General features: G+C 42.4%; 1 protein-coding gene across 1 annotated transcript in view; it reads left to right on the top strand.

The window, feature by feature from the left end:
* Positions 1-20,265, top strand: part of CHGB (chromogranin B) — a 58,441-nt gene extending 38,176 nt beyond the window's left edge. Inside the window, exons 4-5 of the mRNA XM_073553879.1 lie at positions 8,373-10,018; positions 19,856-20,265. Coding sequence (XP_073409980.1) covers positions 8,373-10,018; positions 19,856-19,939 — 1,730 coding nt within the window. The 3' untranslated portion in view covers positions 19,940-20,265. The remainder of the gene's footprint in view (positions 1-8,372; positions 10,019-19,855) is intronic.
* Positions 20,266-22,951: the final 2,686 nt, after the last annotated feature.

Below are 22,951 nucleotides of genomic sequence, written 5' to 3'. Positions count from 1 at the left end.
GTTGGCTCAGGTATTTGTGAAGGAGGTGGTCAGACTCCACGGAATACCGTCTGACATAGTATCTGATAGGGGTACGCAATTTGTGGCGAGGTTTTGGAAAGCTTTTTGCTCAAGGTTGGGGATCAAGTTGTCACATTCATCGGCGTTTCATCCACAGTCTAATGGACAAACTGAGCGCATGAACCAAAATCTTGAACAGTATTTACGATGCTTTGTGTCCGACAACCAGGAGGAGTGGTCTACTTTCCTTCCTCTGGCCGAATTCGCATTAAATAATCACCGCCAAGAGTCATCAGGAGAGTCTCCATTCTTTTGTGTGTACGGTCAACATCCTCAGTTTTGTACCTTACGTCAGGGTGACTCCGGGGGTGTCCCGGAGGAGGATCAGCTAGGAGCCCAATTGTCATCAGTCTGGAGGCGGGTGAAACAGCGTTTGTTGAGCATGAGTGCCAGGTACAAACGGGTGGCTGACAGTAGACGCGTGCCAGGTCCGGACCTGTGTGTGGGTGAATGGGTGTGGTTAGCTACGAAGAACATAAAACTCAAAATCCCTTCTTTAAAACTGGGTCCAAGGTTTATTGGGCCTTTTAGGATTTCTGCCATCATTAACCCAGTGGCTTATCGGTTGGAACTTCCCGCAGTGTACAAGATACACAACGTGTTTCACAGGGCTTTATTGAAAAAGGTGGTAGGCTCTGTGGACACAACGCCGATGCCACCTCCAGTCATGGTGGATGGCGAGTTAGAGTTCGAGGTCGCCAAGGTAGTGGACTCTCGAGTAGTACGCCGTACTCTTCAGTATTTGGTGCACTGGCGGGGGTATGGTCCAGAGGAGAGGTCTTGGGTTCCAGCCTCAGACATACATGCGGATCGGCTGGTCAGTTCTTTTCACCGTCGTCATCCGGACAAGCCGGGTCCTATGAGTCTTGAGGGCCCTGGGGTCCCTCGTAGAAGACGGGGTACTGTCATGTCGGACGCTGTTCACACCACAGCATCCGGCAGGCAAAGGTAGTTCCACCTCCAGCCACTATAGCCTCAGTGGCGCCGGCCTGATCTTCAGGCTCTCGGGGGTTAATCCTGCTGGAGACCAGGTTGGATGGTTAGTCACGCCCACGGTCTTTAAATAGTCATACTGGCCTATGGGCGTCGCCGATTATAGCTTGTGTTTCATACCAAGTGGTTCCGGTCTGGAGTGGAGGTGTTCAAGAGAGAGAGATTCATATCTGGTGTCGTATGATCCGTCGTTATCCTTTCTCCTTCCCATATTTGTGTTTAGTTGTGCCCTGTTCACATTACTGTTTATTCCTGTGTGTGTGCGGCGCAGTGCAGTTTAAGTTCTCCCTGTCTGTCATTATTTGTGTGGGAGCTTTGGTGGTGACTTCTCACTGGGTGGAGGGTGGAGGGTTAAGTGCAGGGCTGAGCAGGAGATAAGGAAAGGTCGGAGGCTCAGGCATTTGCACCTTCAGCAAAAACCCTGGGTTGAGGGTCAGACAGGGTTTCCCCTAGTAAAGGGACACCACAGGGGCCCCGGGTCTTTCAGCCTTAGTTGAACTTAGCCCCCGTGACAGCTGCTCCAGGCTCTGCTTCAGTCTCATCTGCTCCACTTCTGAGTCACAAGCAGAGAGAGAGTGATGGGAGAGGGAGTGTCAACTGACACTCTCTGCTTCATCACTGCTTTCGACACTATCAGCATCTATGACTAGACCACATATTACCACCACATAGTGATTGAATAATACCACATACAGGGGACAAATACCACCACATGATGACCAGACCATATATTACCACCACATGGTAACCGAACAATACAACATACAAAGGACAAATATTGACACAGCAAGACTGGCCCACATATTTCTACCACATAATGATCAGCATTTTAGCATTCGGTCACTAATAAAAACCACAATACTCATAACGCTAATATTACCATCAGTGTCATTATGCACAGGAGCTCTGTCTATAGTGTCAGTGTACAGGTAATACAGGTATCACCAGTAACGTTATACACTGGAGCTCTGTATATAGTGTGTAGTGTACAGGTAATACAGTGATCACAGGTGACATTATACACAGGAGCTCTTTATTCTTTATATAGTGTCAATATACAGGTAATGAAGAGATCACCAGTGACATTATATACAGGAGCTCTGTATATAGTGTCAGTGTACAGGTAATACAAGTATCACCAGTGACATTATAAACAGAAGCTTTGTATATAGTGTCAGTGTAAAGATAGTACAGTGATCACCACTGACATTATACACAGGAGCTCTGTATACAGTGTATAGTGTACACGTAATACAGGGATCACCAGTGACATTATGCACAGGAGCTCTGTATACCGTGTATAGTGTACATGTAATACAGGGATCACCAGTGACATTGTTTACAGGAGATCTGTATGTGGTGTCAGTGTACAGGTAATGCAGTGTTCACCAGTGACATTATACACATGAGATCTGTACATAATGTCAGTGAACAGTTAATACAGAGATTACCAGTGACATTATACACAAGAGCTTTGTATATAGTGTCAATGTACAGATAATACAGTGATCATCAGTGACATTATATACAGGAGCTCTGTATATAGTGTCAGTATACAGGTAATACAATGATCACCAGTGACATTATACACAGGAGCTTTTTATATCGTGTATAGTGTACAGGTAATACAGTGACATTATACATGGGAGCTCTGTATATAGTGTCAGTGTACACATAATACAGAGATTACCAGTGACATTATACACAGGAGCTCTGTATATACTATATAGTGTAAGTGTCACGATCCAGGTTGGATCTGACAGATTAAATGCACAAAGTAACCTTTTTTTTTTTTCCTTTGGCTGTGTGCTAAAGGTGGTTTTGCCCCCGGTGGCCATTAGGGTCATTGCACTATGGTGATTTCAGTTGTAGTTTTCCCCCCCGGTGGCCATTAGGGTCATTGCACTCTGGTTACCTTAGTTTGTGCACGTGATTATGTAATAGGTGTGATTGCTCTATAAAAGAGTATCAGGTGTGTTAATCACTGTTGGTGATAGTTCCTCATTTGCAAGCAAGCTTGGGTGAAGAATGGAGCTGAAGGAGAGTCACGGGCAGCTCAGTGAGAGTCCTGGAGTGTCAGCTATGGTGTCTGCAAGGAGGGCTGGCATGGCTTGGTGGAGCTGCAGCTATGGTGTCAGCAAGGAGTTCTTGCATGGCTTGTTGGATTGGCAGCTATGGTGTAGAGCTGCACTCAGGATGCTGGATTCAGTTGCTTGAAAGCTGGACTCAAAATGTTGGACTCTTTGGCAGAAAAGCTGGACTCATTTGTTGGACTCTGTTTTGTGGACAGCTACATGCAGGTGGTGGACTCTGTTTGCTCCAAGGCTGCACTATGGTGTTGGATCCGGTCGGAGGAAAAGATGCACGCAGGTGGTGGGCTCTGTTGCTGGGAGCGTAAGCAACAGAGCAAAGCTAAGTGGTGGTCCCCTGTTTTGTAACTTTTCCTTATGCGTGTTTAGTGCAGTGGTGGGATTAGTTTCCGCACCGTCCTCATCACTAGTGAGGGTTTAGGTGGAGGGCGAGCTAGGGTTTAAAGGTATCCTGAGCGGCGCCCGATGTGGAATCGGCCTAGGGAATGCTAGGAGTGTAGAGACACTGACTCAGGGGAGTGCAGGAGGTCTCCACTTCCCCGTTCCCTATCGCAGGTCCACCATTGTTATTGTTACCCAGGTTTCCCCTATTCCCTTGTCTTATTGTATTAGTTACCGGCCTGCGGGCCGCTTCACATAGGACAATTACACGTGCCGCGTCCTGTTGTATTAGTTACCGGCCGGCTGGCCGTGTCACTCAGGATGGGGCATGTGACAGTAAGTGAGTGTACATGTAATAAAGTGACTTATCAGTGACATCTATAATTCAATTAACTTTACGTTTTCATCCAGCGCAGACCGCCATCACTTTTTCCAGCCAGGACTCGTCTCTGCAGAAAATAAGACACAGTCGTCTATAACTGATCACTCCTCGAACACATTCCCCACCTTTTCCCCCCAACTTCTACACTGCACCAGATGAAGAAAAAAGTGACATTGTGCCATCCTGCACAGTAACAGGATCACCCTTTTGTTCCCCCAATGGAAAACAATATCCTCAACATTAAATATATTACAGCAGTAATAATGTCCCCTAATTGGCCCATACAGTATTTATATCTCCCACTTGCCACCGTAAAGTAATAGTCTATGTTCCTCACTCTTGCGTCCATACAGTAATTATTAAAAAAAATGGAAATTCATCAGCTCACCCATATTAGTCATAGTTCCAAGTTCTTGATCCTGCACGGACTGGGCTGAGCAGCCACGGAGGAGATAATCAAAAAGCAGGTGAATTCAAGCAGGATCCACAGGAAATCTTGATTGCTTAAAAAGTAACTTTTATTCACATCATAAAATCAGAACAAAGCTTGTGTTCAATACAAAAGAAGCACTTAGCAGCATAACACACATAGCAGCATAATCCAACGCATTTCGACTCTAGGTCTTAATCATGGTGTATTATATACAGTAATTATGTGCCCTATCCTGGGCTCCTTCCTGTAATAATGTCTACTATCCTGGGCCCCATATAATGTTTCATTCTGGGTCTCATGTAATGTCATATCCTGGGCCCCATATGTCTCCCCTTGATTCTGTAATTAATTAAAATAAAAAAAAAAGATTCTTCTTACCTGTCCAGAGTCCAGCAGCATCCTTTTCCTGCTTCACTTGTGGCACGGATGCATCGGCTCATGACATTGATGTTATATACCGGCGTCATGCGCACCAAAGTCAGTTGCCGGGCTGGCAGCTTTTTTAACTAGCCTTCCTGCATCACAATACAAGTGTATGGAGCGAGGCCGTGCCCACTAGATGGCTTCTGCCCGGGAGTATGCATAACGCATGGCATCACTGCCGATCATGGCTCAGAAACCGGCAAATCCTCGCAGCGTACAGTGCGTGTAGTGGGGGGATTCAGAAGTCTGCAGTCACACACAGTAACTGGAGACTTTTCATTTTAAACCGGACAACCCCATAGAATGGGATCCCACCTGAGGGCTTTTTGTCTTCCTATTTGTGTATAGATGAGCCTTGGAAGTTTGCATGCTATATTTCTGATCATGCATTAATTTGCAAAAAAAGGAAAAAATGAGGCTGACCACTGATTAACCCTATCATGTTTGCGAATGTCTACAGCATTTCTTTGAATATATTATTCCATGTTGTACTGCCAATAGGTAAATGTACAACTGGTTATGCAGCTATTTAATATAATTTATGTTTAAATTAATAATTATTTTCAACATCGACATTTGCTCTTAGTGAATGAAAATGTTGATTTCACGCCCAGATATTAAAAATCTCCACTCTTCTCACTGGAAATCCAGTATCAGAAAGTTGCAGGGCTAGTATTTAATGGTCAGAGTAGGGTAACCTGCTATTCAGTCCAGTAAGAAAATGAAACCCTGCTGACCCATTATGAGCCAAAAGGATCAAAATGTTGAAATCAATATAAGTAACATAAAATAATATTCTTGTATACTCCTTCACTTTTACAGTGTTACACAAGTTTGCCACATTTCGCATGGCTAAAAATAGGATTTTCTGCGCTTTGATAGCTCAGAGTGAAGAGTAAAATTTCATGCTGTATTCAGGAGACGCAGCCGCCCCCAGATTCAGGCACAAACTGGGACAAATCTGTTTGTTTGGGCTGAAGTATTCAACTTTGTTAAAGAGAACCTGTGTATTCGGAGGACAACATGATTTAGGGGTTGAGACACAGATTTCAGGATGTGTCACTTATTAGGTTGTGTGCTGTTCGATAATGTTTTATCACCAGGAGATTACTACTGCCTGGACTAGCTACCTCTTGCCAAGTGGTCTGACCACGCCCCCTCCTCTGATAAGCAGTTGCCGACAGACAATGTACATGAGCATGGTGTCGCCGGTGGCAAATTTCTGAGCTCTGCTTCATGCTATATCTAACAACACTGAACGTGTCACAGCTACTGAACCCAGTAAGCTAAGTGATACATCGTTGGAATCAGGGTCTCTTTCCTACTGCTGTTCTCAGATGAGGTAGCAAATTCTTGGTGACAGATTCCCTTTAAGTCTAAAATTAGCGCTTCAGCGGCTTCCGTTGACATCACATCGACAGAGCAGTGGCTTCTTTTCCATTCTTTTCTGTTGATGTGGCATGACTGCAGATGGCATGCTAATTGACAGCCAGCTGCATAACTGCGGGGAGCCCACTGTCAGTCAACATAATATTGGCAGTCACGCCTTATCAACGGAGCAGACTGGAAGAGGAAGAGCTGCTTTGTTGACGCTGAGCAGATCCGCCGGCAGGAGCGGTCAGTGACCACTCAGAGGCGGCAACGGATAGAACAGGCAGGTAGTTAGCAACTACCTGCCTGTTAGTTTTCAGGCCCATAGCAAAAAAAAAGTCCCGGATAAACCCTTTAATAACCTACTCTGACAGTAGACTGCAGGATAAATAATGCTGTACCCTGCATATATTTCCTTTTTTGCACAGGCAGGAATAAAAGAGGGTGTTTTCATTACAGATAACAGCTCTTCTGTCTAGTGGATTGGTACAAGCACCGATATTTTTTCAGGCAGTGTTATTGTCACAGATGTGGATGGATGAGTTACAGATTTATTATATGCTGTTTATCAAGTGGTTTATTAGTTTCCCGGAATCCTTTGCAACTCATCGTAGCCTTCACATCTGTATGATAATATAGAGAAAACACTGAAAACAAACATGCAGGAAATCTCCTTTAATATTTCAGGGCTCAGTAGCAAAATATTATTTTTTATAGCCCTTTTTTTTTTACGGTTTTTTTCTGTCCATGTGTGGGTTTGCAATAGGCTCTAATGAAAGCAATTATTTGAATCATAAACATCTATATGAAAAATATCCGGTTATTTCTCATTAGGCCTCTTTCACACTTCAGTTTTTTGCATCAGTCATAATCCGCCAAAAGGACGGATGGCGGATCCGTTGTAGAACTGATGAGAGAGAGAGAGACATTAGGATTGCTTTCAAAGGTTATTTTCATCTTGTACCTTTATGGCATATTCACAGATATGAAAGAAATGTATAATAGATGCAGATGCCACCAAAAGGACCTGCATCGATATCAAGAGCAGGGCCCCATTGTGCACTGCTTTTAGTGGAGAAGTTCTTGGTATTCCCATAGAAATGAATGGGAAATATGGCCACCCTCTTCACTGACAGCAGCCAAGAAATGGACACAGACAGAAGAGGACCCCTGTTTAAGAATAAAATATGGGCCCAATAGCTCATCATAGGTCCCCCTTAACTCTCGGGCCCCTGTGTGGCCGCGCAGCTCCTACAGCAGCCCATCAGAGCCCTATTTTCAAGATATCCCATTAGTGGGTTCTGCATCTACTATAAATGTATGGCATATTCTTTGGATGTTCCTTAAATATACAAGATGGTAATACCCCTTTAAAGTATTGTCCAACCAGGCAAAATTATTTTTCGCCATTTAGAAGATTGTAAATGAAGAAAATAAAAAGTCATGCTAACATCACCCTACTCCCCATGTTTGGTTACTGACAGGTATTCCCATCTCAGCCATCAATGGTTGAAAAAGGAATACTCGTTTGAGATACAATTAATAGGATATTATAATCTGAATTAAATATATAAATATAAAACATTTGTAATTCTTTTTTTTTTTATTTTATTTTAGGCATTTTGTTTTGTCATTTTTACCGAAAAAGTCTATGATGGTGTTTTTTTAACTTTTATTTAGAGAGGGATTTCATCAATCAAATTAACTCTTGTCAAACAGTAGAAGGGAAGCATTTCTGACCTTTAAAGAGCAATAGTGGCCAACTTGACAAATTGTCGACCTTGGCTCCTAAAAAATTGGGACAGGGAATAAGAATATAGATGGGACTTTTATCACTGACATTTTCTCCATATATTTTATTTAGCTAGAAACACATTTAAAAAAAAAATCAAAACAGATTCTTAATGTTTTGGTTCTTTTGGAGGAAACAAAATCTATATAAAAATCTTATAATACCAGATGCAAAGCACACTTGTCAGAGATGCTCCCATAACAGTGGAGAATACGGTTTATATCTTCTGTTAGTTAAAGTTGCACAGAGCACTCACAATACAAGGGCACTTATGCCCGATCATTATTTCGGAGAAATCTCTCCTAAACTAACTTATAGGGCATTAGCTTTAGAGTAAAATGTAAAGAAGACTATTGATTCCATAGTAGAAATCCAAAATATCAATAAGTTGTATTAGAGAGACACTGAGCAAATATTAATTGAAGTATTTCAAAACTTTTCTTTTAGGTAGTCCACAAAGGTTGGATGAAAAAGAGGACGAACAGAAGGAGTATGAAGTAAGAAACGTCAAAGATTTTGGCAAGATGGATGAACACCAACATGAAAGAAATGAAGAAGTAAAGCAAAGTCGAGTTTTACCAGAAGAAGAAAAAGAAGAGAAAAAGCACCATGCAGAAGATGAAAGCTTAGAGGGAAAAGAAGAAGAAAAGAAACATGTAGAAGCTAAACAAGAGAGCACTGGACACTCCAAAGAAAGGGGCATGATTCATGATGATGATGAAGATGGGGATGATGAAGAAAGAGGAGATCACAAAAACCATAATGAGATAGAGGAAATGGAAAAAAAGGGCAAATATCATCATGATGATTCGCATGAGGTAAAACATGATATTTTTGACAAAAAAGTTCATCAGACAGCTAAAAGTGTGGAAGAATTCTCAGAAGAAGATGAGGAACCAAACCATTTAGAAGAAATCATGAAGAGACACCCCATAAACCAAATTCTGAAAGAACCACTTTTCCACTCGGATAAATACCTTTCAGCTCACTCTGATGAACTTTCCGAAGAATCTGATGAAAAGGAAGAAGAAAGAAAAAGAAGTTATTATCCAAAGCATGATGACTTTGTCCAAACATTACTTGATTATGAACAGAAGAGAAGTCTTGAAGAAGAACAAAGGCATCATCCTCCTTCAGATGAAGATTCATTCCACTACAGGGGACAAAAATCAAACTACGATCAAGACTTTTTCAAGAATCACCCAAAAAATAGTTATAAGAGGAGGGCACACCACGAGAGAGAAAGTTCCGAAGAGTCAAGAGAAAAGAGATACCATTACCAAGGCAGCGACGAAGAGAAAGACAATCATGACGCCAATGATGAAAGCAATGAGAGAGAATTAATGGGACATCATTATGAAGACAGACATCATCTAGAAATTAAGAGGTGGCCAAGTCAGAAACATGCACAACCACATTATAAAGAAAGCAATGAGGACAGTGAAGAAAGCAATGAAGATATTGCAAAACGCCATAGAGATGACAGACTAGAAAAGCAGGAACTCTACAAGAAACTGAAACACCATCTACAGGACAGTGACGAAGAAAAACAGGAAGACAAGAGACAATATTTAGGGGATGAAATGGTGGGGAACAGGCAAAGATATTTTCCAGAGTTATCTTATAAGCCAAACATAAGGCATTATAATGAAAAAAATGCAGATGAACCAACTTACCCCGGTAATGACAAGTACAAGAGGCATCATTCTGAAGAAGAAACAAGGTCATTCAGCAAATATGCTTTTTCCGATGACCCTTTCAGGTGGAAGAGCAGATATTTTGAGAACAATGATAACAGCGAAGAAGAGAGAAAGAGAAGTTTGCAAACCAAAAACCTGTTTCCAGAATATGACGATTATGATTTATGGGGGAAAAAACAATTCCCTGATGACATAAATCATGAATATGGTGAAAAGAGGAATCCACTCAAAATCCCAAAGCTTGAAGAAAAAAGACAATATGACAGAATGGATGAACTGGCACAGCTACTGAATTATAAGAAAAAATCAGTAGAGTTTCCGGATTTCTATGATTCAGGAGAAATAAAAAAGCGTCATTATAATGAACGAAGCCGACCATTAACTGAAGATGAGGTAAAAAATCTACTCCTTTTAAAAAGTTGTCTATCTAAATGCAGATTTGCAAATTTTGAGTGATGTGACAGTAAAAAATAGAGATGAATGTTGATTAGAATCATAGTATGACGCTCCCTGACTGGGGCCATTACGTTCCTACTACACGCAGAGGCCTATGGATCCATGAAGCTATGGGGACTCTTACAGACAGCTGACACTGTGTCTTCCTTGGCAGTTCTGAAAACCTGAAGAAAAACTGGTTTCTATGGGTATGTTGCCTGAAGATACTGTGGTTGTAAGGGCAGAGGCAGACGGACGTAGATTCTCTCGTCCAAGAGAATCGGGTCTATTATGCCAATGATGCCCTGTTCAAACTCTAATCAGAGTTTGATCCGATTCTCTCGGATGAGGAAAACATGTCTCCATCATCTTCCATTATGTCAGCGCACGGAAATTGGACTGGACTCGGATGTCTTCCAAGTGCAGTCCGATGTTGTACACAACACTCATTGACTTGCATGGCTCAGTGCGATCCGAATATCAGATCAACCTCAGGTATGCAGTGATTTTTTTTTCCCTCAGTACTATAGTCAACATTGGTCAGCATGCAATCTGATGTTTTTTCAGATCGCACACAGATTGAAAATACGCTCGTTTGCACCCGTCCTTAGGCAATTTATGTACTCTGGATAAATTTCCTAAATTATGGCCGAAAAAACAGAATTAACAAAATAGTCTCAAAATATTGTTAAAATGACATAAAGGCAAGCACTAAAATGAAAACCAATGCGAATTAAAAAAAAAAAAATTGGGAAAGAAAAAGGAACAGTAATGCTATTTGTCATTGACCATAGATTTGTTAGCACAGCTAGGTAAGAGATTAGGTATCGAGCTACTATCTCGTCTAAGCCTGGTGGCAGTAGCCTTGAGCCACGGCCATTTGTCCTTAGATGTGCTGTTTTTTTTTAAATTCTTTATGTAACATCCAATGGCTGTCTTTTGGTGTCATCATTTCTCCAAAGTTAGAATTAGTTGTCCACTAAAATTTAAGATGACCAGAGACTCCTAATGACATTTGCTTTTAACTGTAAAATTTGACATAGAAATTCCAGATAATGTGAGCAATGTTTTAGAAATCCCGGTTTTCTTCTACAAACCGCACAGATGGCGTGTGGCATTGCCGCCCAGCTCCATTTACTTCAGTGAAGCTGAGCTGCAATACCCGACACAACCCGTGGGTAGGAGAGATGCCATTTGGTGAGACAGGAGCCATGTTTTTCTCAATCCGGACATCTCCTCTAATATCGCAATAATTGCTCATTTTTTATATAATGAAAACATAACTTTTAAAGAGGACCTATCGCTAGTCATAAATTTGCCTTTTTTTTAAACTATTATTATTTATTTACAGACATTATCCTCGCTGTCCCCATTGGGGCTTACAATCTAATTTGCCTAGGTCTTTGGAATAGTGGTAAATGCCACAGGTCGCCCGTTTCTGACCTTAATTTTCTTTTGTTCCTGCACATCTCCATTCAAAAGGTTTTGGCTTCCTTTTCCTTGTATGGAAATCTGGTCTTTGTTTCTTTTTTTTTAGCCAAGTGGGTGTGGTCCTCAACTTTTTTCTGTGGGCTTATTCTTCAGGAACACGCCAAGTTGTCTAAAAAGACTAAATTTACATGCAGGGAAGAGGAGGCCATATCTCAGCAATGGAGAGGCACAGGAACAAAAGGAAAACAATTCCAGAATCAGGAAAACAGCAGCATTTACGCCAGGCTAAAAAAATGACATATGTATGACAAGTCCTCATTAATTAACAGGTTGTGTTATGTAAACCATGGGGTCTTTGTAGTAGAATAGTGAATCTCTTCTCAGTATACGCTGTTAAAAGTATGTATCTCTGTCTTGTGATTAAAATTGACATTGATTGTAGTATTCAAGTACCGCATACTTTACCTGTTTAGCCTGGAGCCTTATCATTTTAAGGCTGTGTGCCCACGTTGCGTTTTTTTAAGCATTTTTTAAGCATTTTTCAGGGTCAAACCGCTTCAAAAACGCTTAAAATAAGCATCCCATTAATTTTAATGCATTTTGCCCTTTTTGTGCCAATTGATGCGTTTTTTACCGCTAAGGAAACGCTTAGCGGTAAAAAAACGCAGCATGTTCATTAATTTTGTGGCTTATTTCGCGTTTTTAGCTTTTCCTATGGGCCCAGAAGACGCACGGAAAAAACCGCATAAAAAACGCCCGTTTTTTGTGCAAAAAACATGCGGAAAACGCGCAAAAAAACGCACAGAAAAAACGCGCGGTTTCTGTGAAGTAGTCCGGCTTTGTGTCAGGTTTAAAACGCTACTGTGGGCACATAGCCTAAAGGTAATCTGTCACCAAATTTTTGCCACCTAATCTAGCTATAGCATTATGTAGAGACAGAGATCCTGATTCAGCAGGAGATTATCATTAGAGGACTAATAAACCTGTTGCTATGTAGTTGTCAATATTCATGAGCTCTGTTCTGTATGGTGTTATACAGAACAGAGCTCATGAATATTGATAACTACATAGCAACAGGTTTATTAGTCCTCTAATGACAGTCCTACCACTGAGTGGCAGCTTTTTGTGCCAATGAGAGGTGTGGGTGGGGTTATACAGAGCTCAGCATTCAAGAGAACTGCTGCAGATAAAATAGGGATTTTATCAAAATGACAGCAAGCAGCTCAGTAAGTGATACATCAATGGAATCAGGATCTCTGCTCCTACATTATGCTGCTGTCAGATGGAGTATCAAAGACCTAGTAACAGATTCTCTTTAAGGCTGTGTGCCCACGCTAGCGTTTTTAAACGCTCAGGAAAAGGATCCCCTTCCCAGAAAACGCGCATCTTTTTCCGCGTGTTTTTTGCGCGATTTTTGACGCGTTTTTTGGCACGCGATTTCTGGGATCATTGGGGATGGCTAAAAACGCTGAGCAATGTGGGAATTAATGAGCATGCTGCGTTTTTAGCCGCTAAGCGATTCATGAGCGGTTAAAAACGCATGCATTGGCACAAAAAACCAAAAACGCATGCTAATTAATTTGATGCATCTTTTAAGCGTTTCTGCAGCGTCTGATCCGGCTCAAACGCTGCGGAAACGCTTAACAAAATGCATCGTGGGCACACAGCCTCAGGCTTAACTTCTCAATCCGGAGTCTGTGATACTTGGTCAACTGAGGGAGATTAATGGCAGACTTCTGGCTGGACGAGAGCCTTGACTGGGCGGTTAATTTACAGGGCTATAGTCTGTTCAGAAATGACCGTACAAATAAGCGAGGGGGAGGCGTGTGTTTATATGTAAAATCATCCTTAAAACCCATCCTTCGTGATAATATATATGAATCTAATGGAAATGTAGAGTCCCTGTGGGTAGAGATAAGGGGAGGGGGGAAAAATAATAAATTACTGATAGGGGTTTGTTATAAGTCTCCAAAAATAATGGAAGCTACAGAGAATATCCTCATAAAGCAAATAGATGAAGCTGCGACTCAAGGAGAAGTCATTATTATGGGGGACTTCAACTACCCTGAAATACATTGGGGAACCGAAACCTGCAGTTCCAGCAAAGGTAATAGGTTTCTGACAACGATGAGAGACAATTACCTTTCACAACTGGTTCAGGACCCAACAAGAGGGGGGGCACTGCTAGACCGAATATTAACCAACAGGCCAGACCGCATATCAAATGTAAGGGTTGAGGGTCACTTGGGTAATAGTGATCACAAATTAATAAGTTTTCATGTATCCTTTAATAAGATGTGTAGTAGAGGGGTTACAAGGACACTAAACTTCAGGAAGGCAAATTTCCAACGGATGAGAGATGATCTTGGTGCAATTAACTGGGACGATATCCTGAGACATAAAGATACACAAAGAAAATGGGAGACGTTTATTAGCATCCTGAATAGGACCTATGCACAATATATACCGTATGGGAATAAACATGCGAGAAATAGGAGGAAACCACTATGGCTAAATAGAGCTGTAAGGGGCGCAATAAGAGATAAAAATAAAGCATTTAGAGAATTAAAGCAAGTAGGTAGTGATGAGGCATTAACTAAATACAGAAGATTAAATAAATTCTGTAAAAAGCAAATCAAAACAGCAAAGATTGAGACAGAGAGACTCATTGCCAGAGAAAGTAAAAATAATCCCAAAATATTCGTTAACTACATAAATAGTAAGAAACTAAAAAATGATAGTGTTGGCCCCCTTAAAAATAGTCTGGGTGAAATGGTGGATGAGGATGAGGAAAAAGCCAATATGCTAAATGACTTGTTTTCAACAGTATTTACACAAGAAAATCCCATGACGGATAACATGATCAGGGATAAAAATTCTCCGTTAAATGTCACCTGCTTAACCCAGCAGGAAGTACGGCGGCGTCTAAAAATCACTAAAATTGACAAATCCCCGGGCCTGGATGGGATACACCCACGAGTACTGCAGGAATTAAGCACAGTCATAGATAGACCATTATTTTTAATCTTTAAAGATTCCATAATAACAGGGTCTGTACCACAGGACTGGCGTATAGCAAATATGGTGCAAAATATTCAAAAAGGGGACAAAACTGAACTTGGAAATTATAGGCCAGTAAGTTTAACCTCAACTGTGGGTAAAATCCTGGAGGGTTTTCTAAGAGATACTATACTGGAGTATCTGGAGAAGAATAACCTTATGACCCAATATCAACATGGGTTTACAAGGGACCGTTCCGGTCAGACTAATCTGATAAGCTTTTATGAAGAGGTAAGTTCCGGACTGGACCAAGGGAATGCAGTGGACGTGGTGTACATGGACTTTTCAAAAGCTTTTGATACAGTGCCACACAAAAGGTTGATACATAAAATGAGAACAATGGGGATAGGGGAAGATATGTGTAGGTGGGTTAAGAGCTGACTCAGGGATAGGAAACAAAGGGTGGTTATTAATGGAGCACACTCGGACTGGGTCACGGTTAGCAGTGGGGTACCACAGAGGTCAGTTTTGGGCCCGCTTCTTTTTAACATATTTATTAATGACCTTGTAGGGGGCATAGAGAGTAGAATTTCAATATTTGCAGATGACACTAAACTCTGCAGGGTAATCAATACAGAGGAGGACAATTTTATATTACAGGAGGATTTATGTAAACTAGAAGCTTGGGCTGATAAATGGCAAATGAGCTTTAATGGGGATAAATGTAAGGTCATGCACTTGGGTAGAACGAACAAGATGTATAATTATGTGCTTAATTGTAAAACACTGGGCAAAACAGTCACTGAAAAAGACCTGGGTGTATGGGTGGACGACAAACTCACATTTAGTGGCCAGTGTCAGGCAGCTGCTGCAAAGGCAAATAAAATAATGGGATGCATTAAAAGAGGCATAGATGCTCATGAGGAGAACATAATTTTACCTCTATATAAGTCACTAGTGCGACCACACTTAGAATACTGTGTACAGTTCTGGTCTCCGGTGTATAAGAAAGACATAGCTGAACTGGAGTGGGTGCAGAGAAGAGCGACCAAGGTTATTAGGGAACTGGGGGGTCTGCAATACCAAGACAGGTTATTACACATGGGGTTATTTAGTTTGGAGAATCGAAGGCTTGGGGTGATCTTATTACAATGTATAAATATATGCGGGGACAGTACAAAGACCTTTCTAATGATCTTTTTACTCTTAGACCTGTGACGGGGACAAGGGGGCATCCTCTACGTCTGGAGGAAAGAAGGTTTAAGCATACTCACAGATGCGGATTCTTTACTGTAAGAGCAGTGAGACTATGGAACTCTCTGCCATATGATGTTGTAATGAGTGATTCCCTACTAAAATTTAAGAAGGGACTGGATGCCTTTCTTGAAAAGTATAATATTACAGGGTATATACACTAGTTACCTTAATAATGCGTTGATCCAGGGAGCTAGTCTGATTGCCGTATGTGGAGTCGGGAAGGAATTTTTTTCCCCAATGTGAAGCTTACTGTTTGCCACATGCGTTTTTTTTGCCTTCCTCTGGATCAACATGTTAGGGCAAGTTAGGATAGGATATGGGTTGAACTAGATGGACTTAAAGTCTCCTTTCAACCTTAATAACTATGTTACTATGTTACTGCAAGCTTCCATGAGTAAGAACTCCCCTACTTTATTCACAGGTTCCCCCATTGTAATGAATACGCTCATTATGAACGCTCGCTCTGTCTGCAACAAACTTTCTTTCATCCATGATCTTTTTATTACTAACAAACTTTCCTTCATCGCCATCACCGAAACCTGGCTCACCTCCTCTGGCACAGCCTCTCCTGCTGCACTCTCATATGGTGGATTCCACCTTTCCCACACCCCCCGCCCCAGCTGCAAGCATGGTGGAGGAGTTGGTTTTCTCCTGTCAGATAACTGCTCCTTCACCCCAATCCCACAACTGCCCTCTGTTACCCTCCCTTCCTTTGAGGTGCACTCTGTGCGCATCTACTCCCCCTCCAACCTCCAACTAGCTGTCATATACCGCCCTCCAGGGTCAGCCACCACCTTCTTTGACCACTTCACCACCTGGCTACTTCATTTCCTTTCCACTGATATCCCCACTATCATCTTGGGCAACTTCAACATCACCATTGACACTTCCCTCTCAGCTGCCACTAAACTTCTGTCTCTCACTTCCTTCCTTGTCCTCACTCAATGGTCTTCTGCAGCCAGTCACAAAGATGGCCACACTCTAGACCTCATCTTCACCCGCCTCTGCTCCCTATCTAGCCTCTCTAACTCATCTCTTCTTCTCTCTGACCACAACCTGCTTACATTCTCTTCCCTCTCCTCCTCAGGTCCACAATCCCCACCTAAAAAACTCGCACACCCTTGCAGAAATCTTCAACACCTCGATCTACACTCACTTTCTGAATCCCTCCTACCTCTTACAGACATGAGTTCCCTACACAATGCGGATGCCGCTGCCGCTCTATATAACACCACAATAGCTGTAGCTTTGGAATCAGTTGCCCCTCTCAAACATACCAAAGCTCGCAAAATCAACAGACAGCCCTGGCACACCAGTATGACCAAAGAACTGAGGCGGGCTTCCAGGGCTGCTGAGCGGAGATGGAAAAAATCCCACTCCAATGAGGACTTCATCACAAACAGTCCCTCACTACTTTCAAGGCCACACTCGCTGCAGCAAAACAAACCTACTTCTCATCTCTCATATCCTCCCTGTCTCACAACCCTAAACAGTTATTCAACACTTTCAATTCTCTCCTCCGCCCCCCAGCACCTCCTCCCTCTCCACTCATCTTAGCTGAAGACTTTGCCTCATTTTTCAAGGAGAAGATTGATAACATCAGAGACAGTTTTGGTCAACAACCCCCAGTGCCCTTCCTCCTACCTGCCCTGCTCTCCTCCCCCAAAACCAACTTCTCCACCATTACAGAAGATCGACTCTCCACTCTACTCTCAAGATCACATCTCACTACCTGTGCACTTGACCCGATCCCATCCCACTTCATCCCAAACCTCACCACAGTCTTCATCCCAACCCTTACCCACCTCTTCAACCTATCACTAACTGGTGTTTTCCCCTCAAGCTTTAAACATGCCTCAATCACACCTATCCTCAAAAAGCCCTCTCTTGACCCATCCTCTGTATATAGCAATCGCCCTATATCACTTCTCCCCTATGCCTCAAAACTACTGGAACAACACGTCCATCTTGAACTATCCTCCCACCTCTCTTCTTGCTCCCTCCTTGACCACTTGCAATCCGGTTTCCGGCCACACCACTCCACTGAAACTGCCCTAAGGTCACCAATGACCTACTAGCCGCCAAGGCCAAGCGACACTACTCTGTCCTACTCCTCCTGGACCTGTCCTCTGCCTTTGACACAGTGGGCCATTCCCTATTACTACAGACCCTCTCATCTCTTGGTATCACAGACTTGGCCCTATCTTGGATTGCGTCATACCTAGTAGACCGGACATTCAGCGACTCCCATTCACACACCACCTCCTCACCGCGCCCCCTATCCGTCGGAGTCCCGCAAGGTTCAGTCCTAGGACCCCTGCTCTTCTCCGTTTACACCTTCGGCCTCGGACAGCTCATAGAATCTCATGGCTTTCAGTATCATCTCAATGGTGATGACACACAGATCTACATCTCTGGACCAGATATCACCTCCCTACTAAACAGAATCCCTCAATGTCTGTCTGCTATTTCATCCTTCTTCTCCGCTAGATTTCTAAAACTTAATATGGACAAAACAGAATTAATCATCTTTCGCCCATCTCATGTGACCCCCCCAACGGACCTATCCATTAAAGTAAACGGCTGCCCACTCTCTCCAGTCAAACAAGCTCGCTGCCTTTGGGTTATCCTTGACACTGATCTCTCTTTCAAACCACATATCCAAGCCCTTTCCACTTCTTGCCGACTTCAACTCAAAAATATTTCACGGATCCGTACATTCCTCAAACAAAAATCTGCAAAAACCCTAGTCCATGCCCTCATCATCTCCTGCCTTGACTACTACAACCTCCTGCTCTGTGTCCTCCCCTCTAACACTCTCGCACCCCTCCAATCTATTCTTAACTCTGCTGCCCGACTAATCCACCTGTCCCCCCACTATGCCCTGGTCTCTCCCCTCTGTCAATCCCTGCACTGGCTCCCCATTACCCAAAGACTCCAGTTCAAAACCCTAACCATGACATACAAGGCCATCCACAATCTGAGTCCTCCGTACATCTGTGACCTAGTCACCGGTACTTACCTGCACGAAACCTCCGATCCTCACAAGATCTCCTTCTGTACTCCCCTCTTATCTCCTCTTCCCACAATCGCATACAAGATTTCTCCCGCGCATCCCCCCTACTCTGGAACTCTCTACCACAACATATCAGACTCTTGCCTACCATGGAAACCTTCAAAATGAACTTGAAGATCTACCTCTTCCGACAAGCCTATAACTTGCAGTAACCACCGATCCACCAAACCGCTGCATGACCAGCTCTACCCTCGCCTACTGTATCCTCACCCATCCCTTGTAAATTGTGAGCCCTCGCGGACAGGGTCCTCTCTCATCCTGTGCCAGTCGTGACTTGTATTGTTTAAGATTACTGTACTTGTATGTATTATATATACCCCTCCTCACATGTAAAGTGCCATGGAATAAATGGCGCTATGATAATAAATAATAATAATAATATCATGGATCACTGCTGTAAGAATGCAACAATGGGCTCCTGAAAGACAGTGATACCGTAGATGCACTTTAATACATATTGAACATCCATTACACTAACTGCTCCTCTGCCCTGGGATATTATTGAAATTCAGAGTCTTCCTGTCTCCATTATAGACACAGTCGGAGAAAGAATCCATCGAGTGATGGAATCAATCAAGTAGTTAGAGCGAGCAGGTGCTTCAGTATGGATCCCTCAGGAAAGATCGTTGATATGTTTTAACACGTGCTATATTGAAAAAAAGGCACAGAGGGCTCAGTAGGGTGGCACAGAGTAGGCCAGATTTATGAAACCATATTTGTTGCCCATAGCAACCAATCACAATGCAGCTTTCTTGGCTAAACCACGATAAAAAAAATGAAATCTGAGCTGTGATTGGTTACTACAGGCAACAAAGAGGTTTTTATATTATTTTTATACAGTTTCATGAATCTCCCCCCAAAGTTATTATGGTTCTGCTAAATGGAGCCATAGGGAATGTGTACGCCATCATGTATAAACTGTGCTTTATATACCTACCTGGTGCTGACAGCCTAGAGCCCACACTATAATCTCTTGCTGCGTGATATTATATACATGGCTTATATATAAATCTTTTCTGTTATCTCCGCAGAAGAAGGAATTGGAGAATCTGGCTATTATGGACCTGGAGTTACAGAAGATCGCCGAAAAGCTTAGCAATAACCGACCACGCTGACACACGGAGTAGCAATACCTGTAGCTCAGAGCGACACTGCATTCAGCTGAAAACATTCCTACATTTCTTGTCACTGCCTCTTCGAAAGAGAAAAAAATGAGATATATTTAGTCCAGAAAAGCAAAATCTAGTCCATTGTTCACAAATAGTATTTTACACTGTTCGATATGTCTGTTCTGACCTTTGCTGTTGATACAAAGATATATGACATATATTGATACGTCTAGACCGGACATTTTACTATGCTTGTGGAATTGTTTTTGTGGAATTGTACTTTATTACATCTTTGTCTTGAGATTTGAAATAATAAAAGCAAACAGAATCTTGTTCTGTGATCATCTTTATTTTACAAGCTTTTATATTGGATGTTCGGCAAATTCTATCCCTGACATTAATCTTGGAAGAGTAGTTGTTCAGTTTAAAGGGGTTACCCATCTTCTAAGGCCTTAGCCAGTTCATTTTTTTTTTATTTGGTGTGCGCAGGCGACTTCATCCAGGCTAGGGTTGCCAAATTGATTTTTTATTTTTTCTTCTGGACAGTTTATCAAAAAATGATGGTCAACCAACAGCATTATGGACACTAATTAAAAAAAATGGAAAATAAATTAAGATTCCAGGTGATATATGTCTACAATCCATAATTCTGTTAAGAAGACGTTAGCTGCATTCATTGTGAACCAGTGGTGTATCACTAATACTCATGCAGCCTCTATGGGGCCCATGAGTCGGGGGGGGACGAGGGCGGTGCCAGCGTCGGCACTTTCAACTGTATCTGCACCCCTGCTCCATCATTCTCCCTGTGATGTCTCAGTGCAGGGGGCACAGCAAAGCGCCCGCGGGGCAGAGCTTCAGATCACATGCTATAGAAATCGGAGCAGGTGAGAGGTGAGTATTTTTTACACTCTTCGGAGGGCTATGTGAGGGCCAGTTATAGTGTTTTGAGGGTTATGTGGGGGCCATTTTACTATTTTGATGGCTATGTGGAGGTAAATTATACTGTTTAGAGGACTATGTAGGGGGCCTTTATACTGCTTGGAGGGGTGTATAGGACATTATACTGTTTGAAAGACTATGTGGGGCCATTATACTGTTTGGATGATTATGTGGGTGCTTTTATATAGTTTGGAGGGCTATGTAGGGAACTGATTATACTGTTTTGAGGTCTATGTGGCAGTCCAGTTAGGACACCCGCTATGGGGCCACATGATTTCTATGTATGCCCCTGCTGTGAACTGTAAAAGGATGATTATAATATTCTGTACAAGTTTCTCCATTTAATTGCAATGCTTCGGTGGCCAAAAACCCCCCCATAATTCTGGGGTTTTGATTTTTTTCTCGTTATGCTGTTAGATTATACTTTGACAAACGCAGCAATACCAAAATGTGTAGTGTTATTTTTTTTAATGGTGCAAAAGGGGAGTGATTTGAAGTTTTCTGGGTTTTTTTTATATAGATTTTTAAAACCTTTTTCTACTATTTATTGTATTTAATAATCCCCTCAGGGGACTGGAAGCTGCAATCATCCGATCGCTTGCGCTATGCTTAGCAGAAATCAATTTACGTCAACGGTCGTGTAGAGGTTAACCCCATTATCTGACTCCAGTTATTGGCTGCAGAGTCACATGTGCTACAGTGCTCTGGTCACCGCTGCAGCCTGTCAACAAACACCTGAAGCAGTGGTGGAGATGCATCGTTTCAGCAGCAGAGTGTGAACAAAGCTGATATTACCTATACACATTGAGTGCAAATGGGGTGGAAACCACGGGCACCCTGTCCCACGGGCACCCTGTCCCACGGGCACCCTGTATTCAAGCTTGGCTGCATGATTGCAGCAAAGTATGAAATGCTGGAGCTTTTCAAAGAAAACATAGAGGATCTGTCCGAAGACCATAGAGATGATACTAGTCGGATGCTGCCCCTGCTGGCTTTGCCCTTCATCGCTTTAGTTGATTGCTAGGTCTCCCCCTTGAGTGTGTGTACATAGCGAGAGACCTGTCAATCACCTAGATTTATGCTGGGAGAAGCCAGCCCAGGAACAGCACTGGATTAGTCTCATCTCTCCCTATAGTCCTCGGCCAAATCTGCAAACTGTGTTTTGTTTGAAAGCCTCTGGTATATCATACTTGGATGCAATCATGCAGCCAAGCTCGGATTCATGCTGTCCATGATTTGGGCAGCTAGAATTGAGTGACAGGTTCCCTTTAATATCCAGATCCTTTAATACAAATCCTCTTGCATCAGTTATCCTTAAACAATGCAGCACTAAAGTCAGTATTGGATTTTGACAGTTTTTATTTTACAACCTTAGCTCAATATTCTAAAAGTCTGTCTAGTGTGAAATGGAGGAGTGGGAGACAGCTGCAATGTATCTCCCTCCTCCACACTATGTGTGAAACCAGCCTGACAGCTTTCTGCAACCAGCCATATGTGTGGAAAACTCACATTTTGTCAATGTCCAAAATTGAGCTGTATTTTTTTTTCTGGAGGATGTAACATTCAGAAATAAGTCACAAATAATTCTTTGTCGATGCAGAACAGACATCATCATTGAAAACTGATGCAGATTTTTTACATTTCTTTTTAGTAACAGAATGAGAATAATGTTGAAGTGCGGCTGCACTGGTTACACCAACGCTACATCCACCCGTGAAGTGTGGTGACAATGAGCAAATAACACAATTCCACAATTGTAAGTCTTGTGTTTATGGCTTCCATTATGCTATGAAAACAACCTGGAAACATGATTCTCCAGGTCAGTACGAACACAGTGATACCAAACTTGTATTTTTTTTTGTTTAAAGGGGTTGTCCACTACCCTAAATCTGTTACTGTTTTTTGCCATAAAGGCTTAAGGACGATGAGCCTAAAGATCCCCATATACTTTTCTGCCAGTTTCATGTTCTTCTGTTATACTGCTTTCTTCACTTCCTGTGCCTGGCACCAGTTCTGCTGTCACAGCCATCAGAATCCTGTGACTACATTTCCCATCAGTCCTTGTGCTGAGCTGCACCA

This window comes from Dendrobates tinctorius, unplaced genomic scaffold, assembly GCF_039654945.1.
Source record: "Dendrobates tinctorius isolate UK_male_01 unplaced genomic scaffold, ASM3965494v1 ptg000203l, whole genome shotgun sequence".
NCBI lineage: Eukaryota > Metazoa > Chordata > Amphibia > Anura > Dendrobatidae > Dendrobates > Dendrobates tinctorius.
This window is presented reverse-complemented; position numbering and strand designations above follow the sequence as displayed.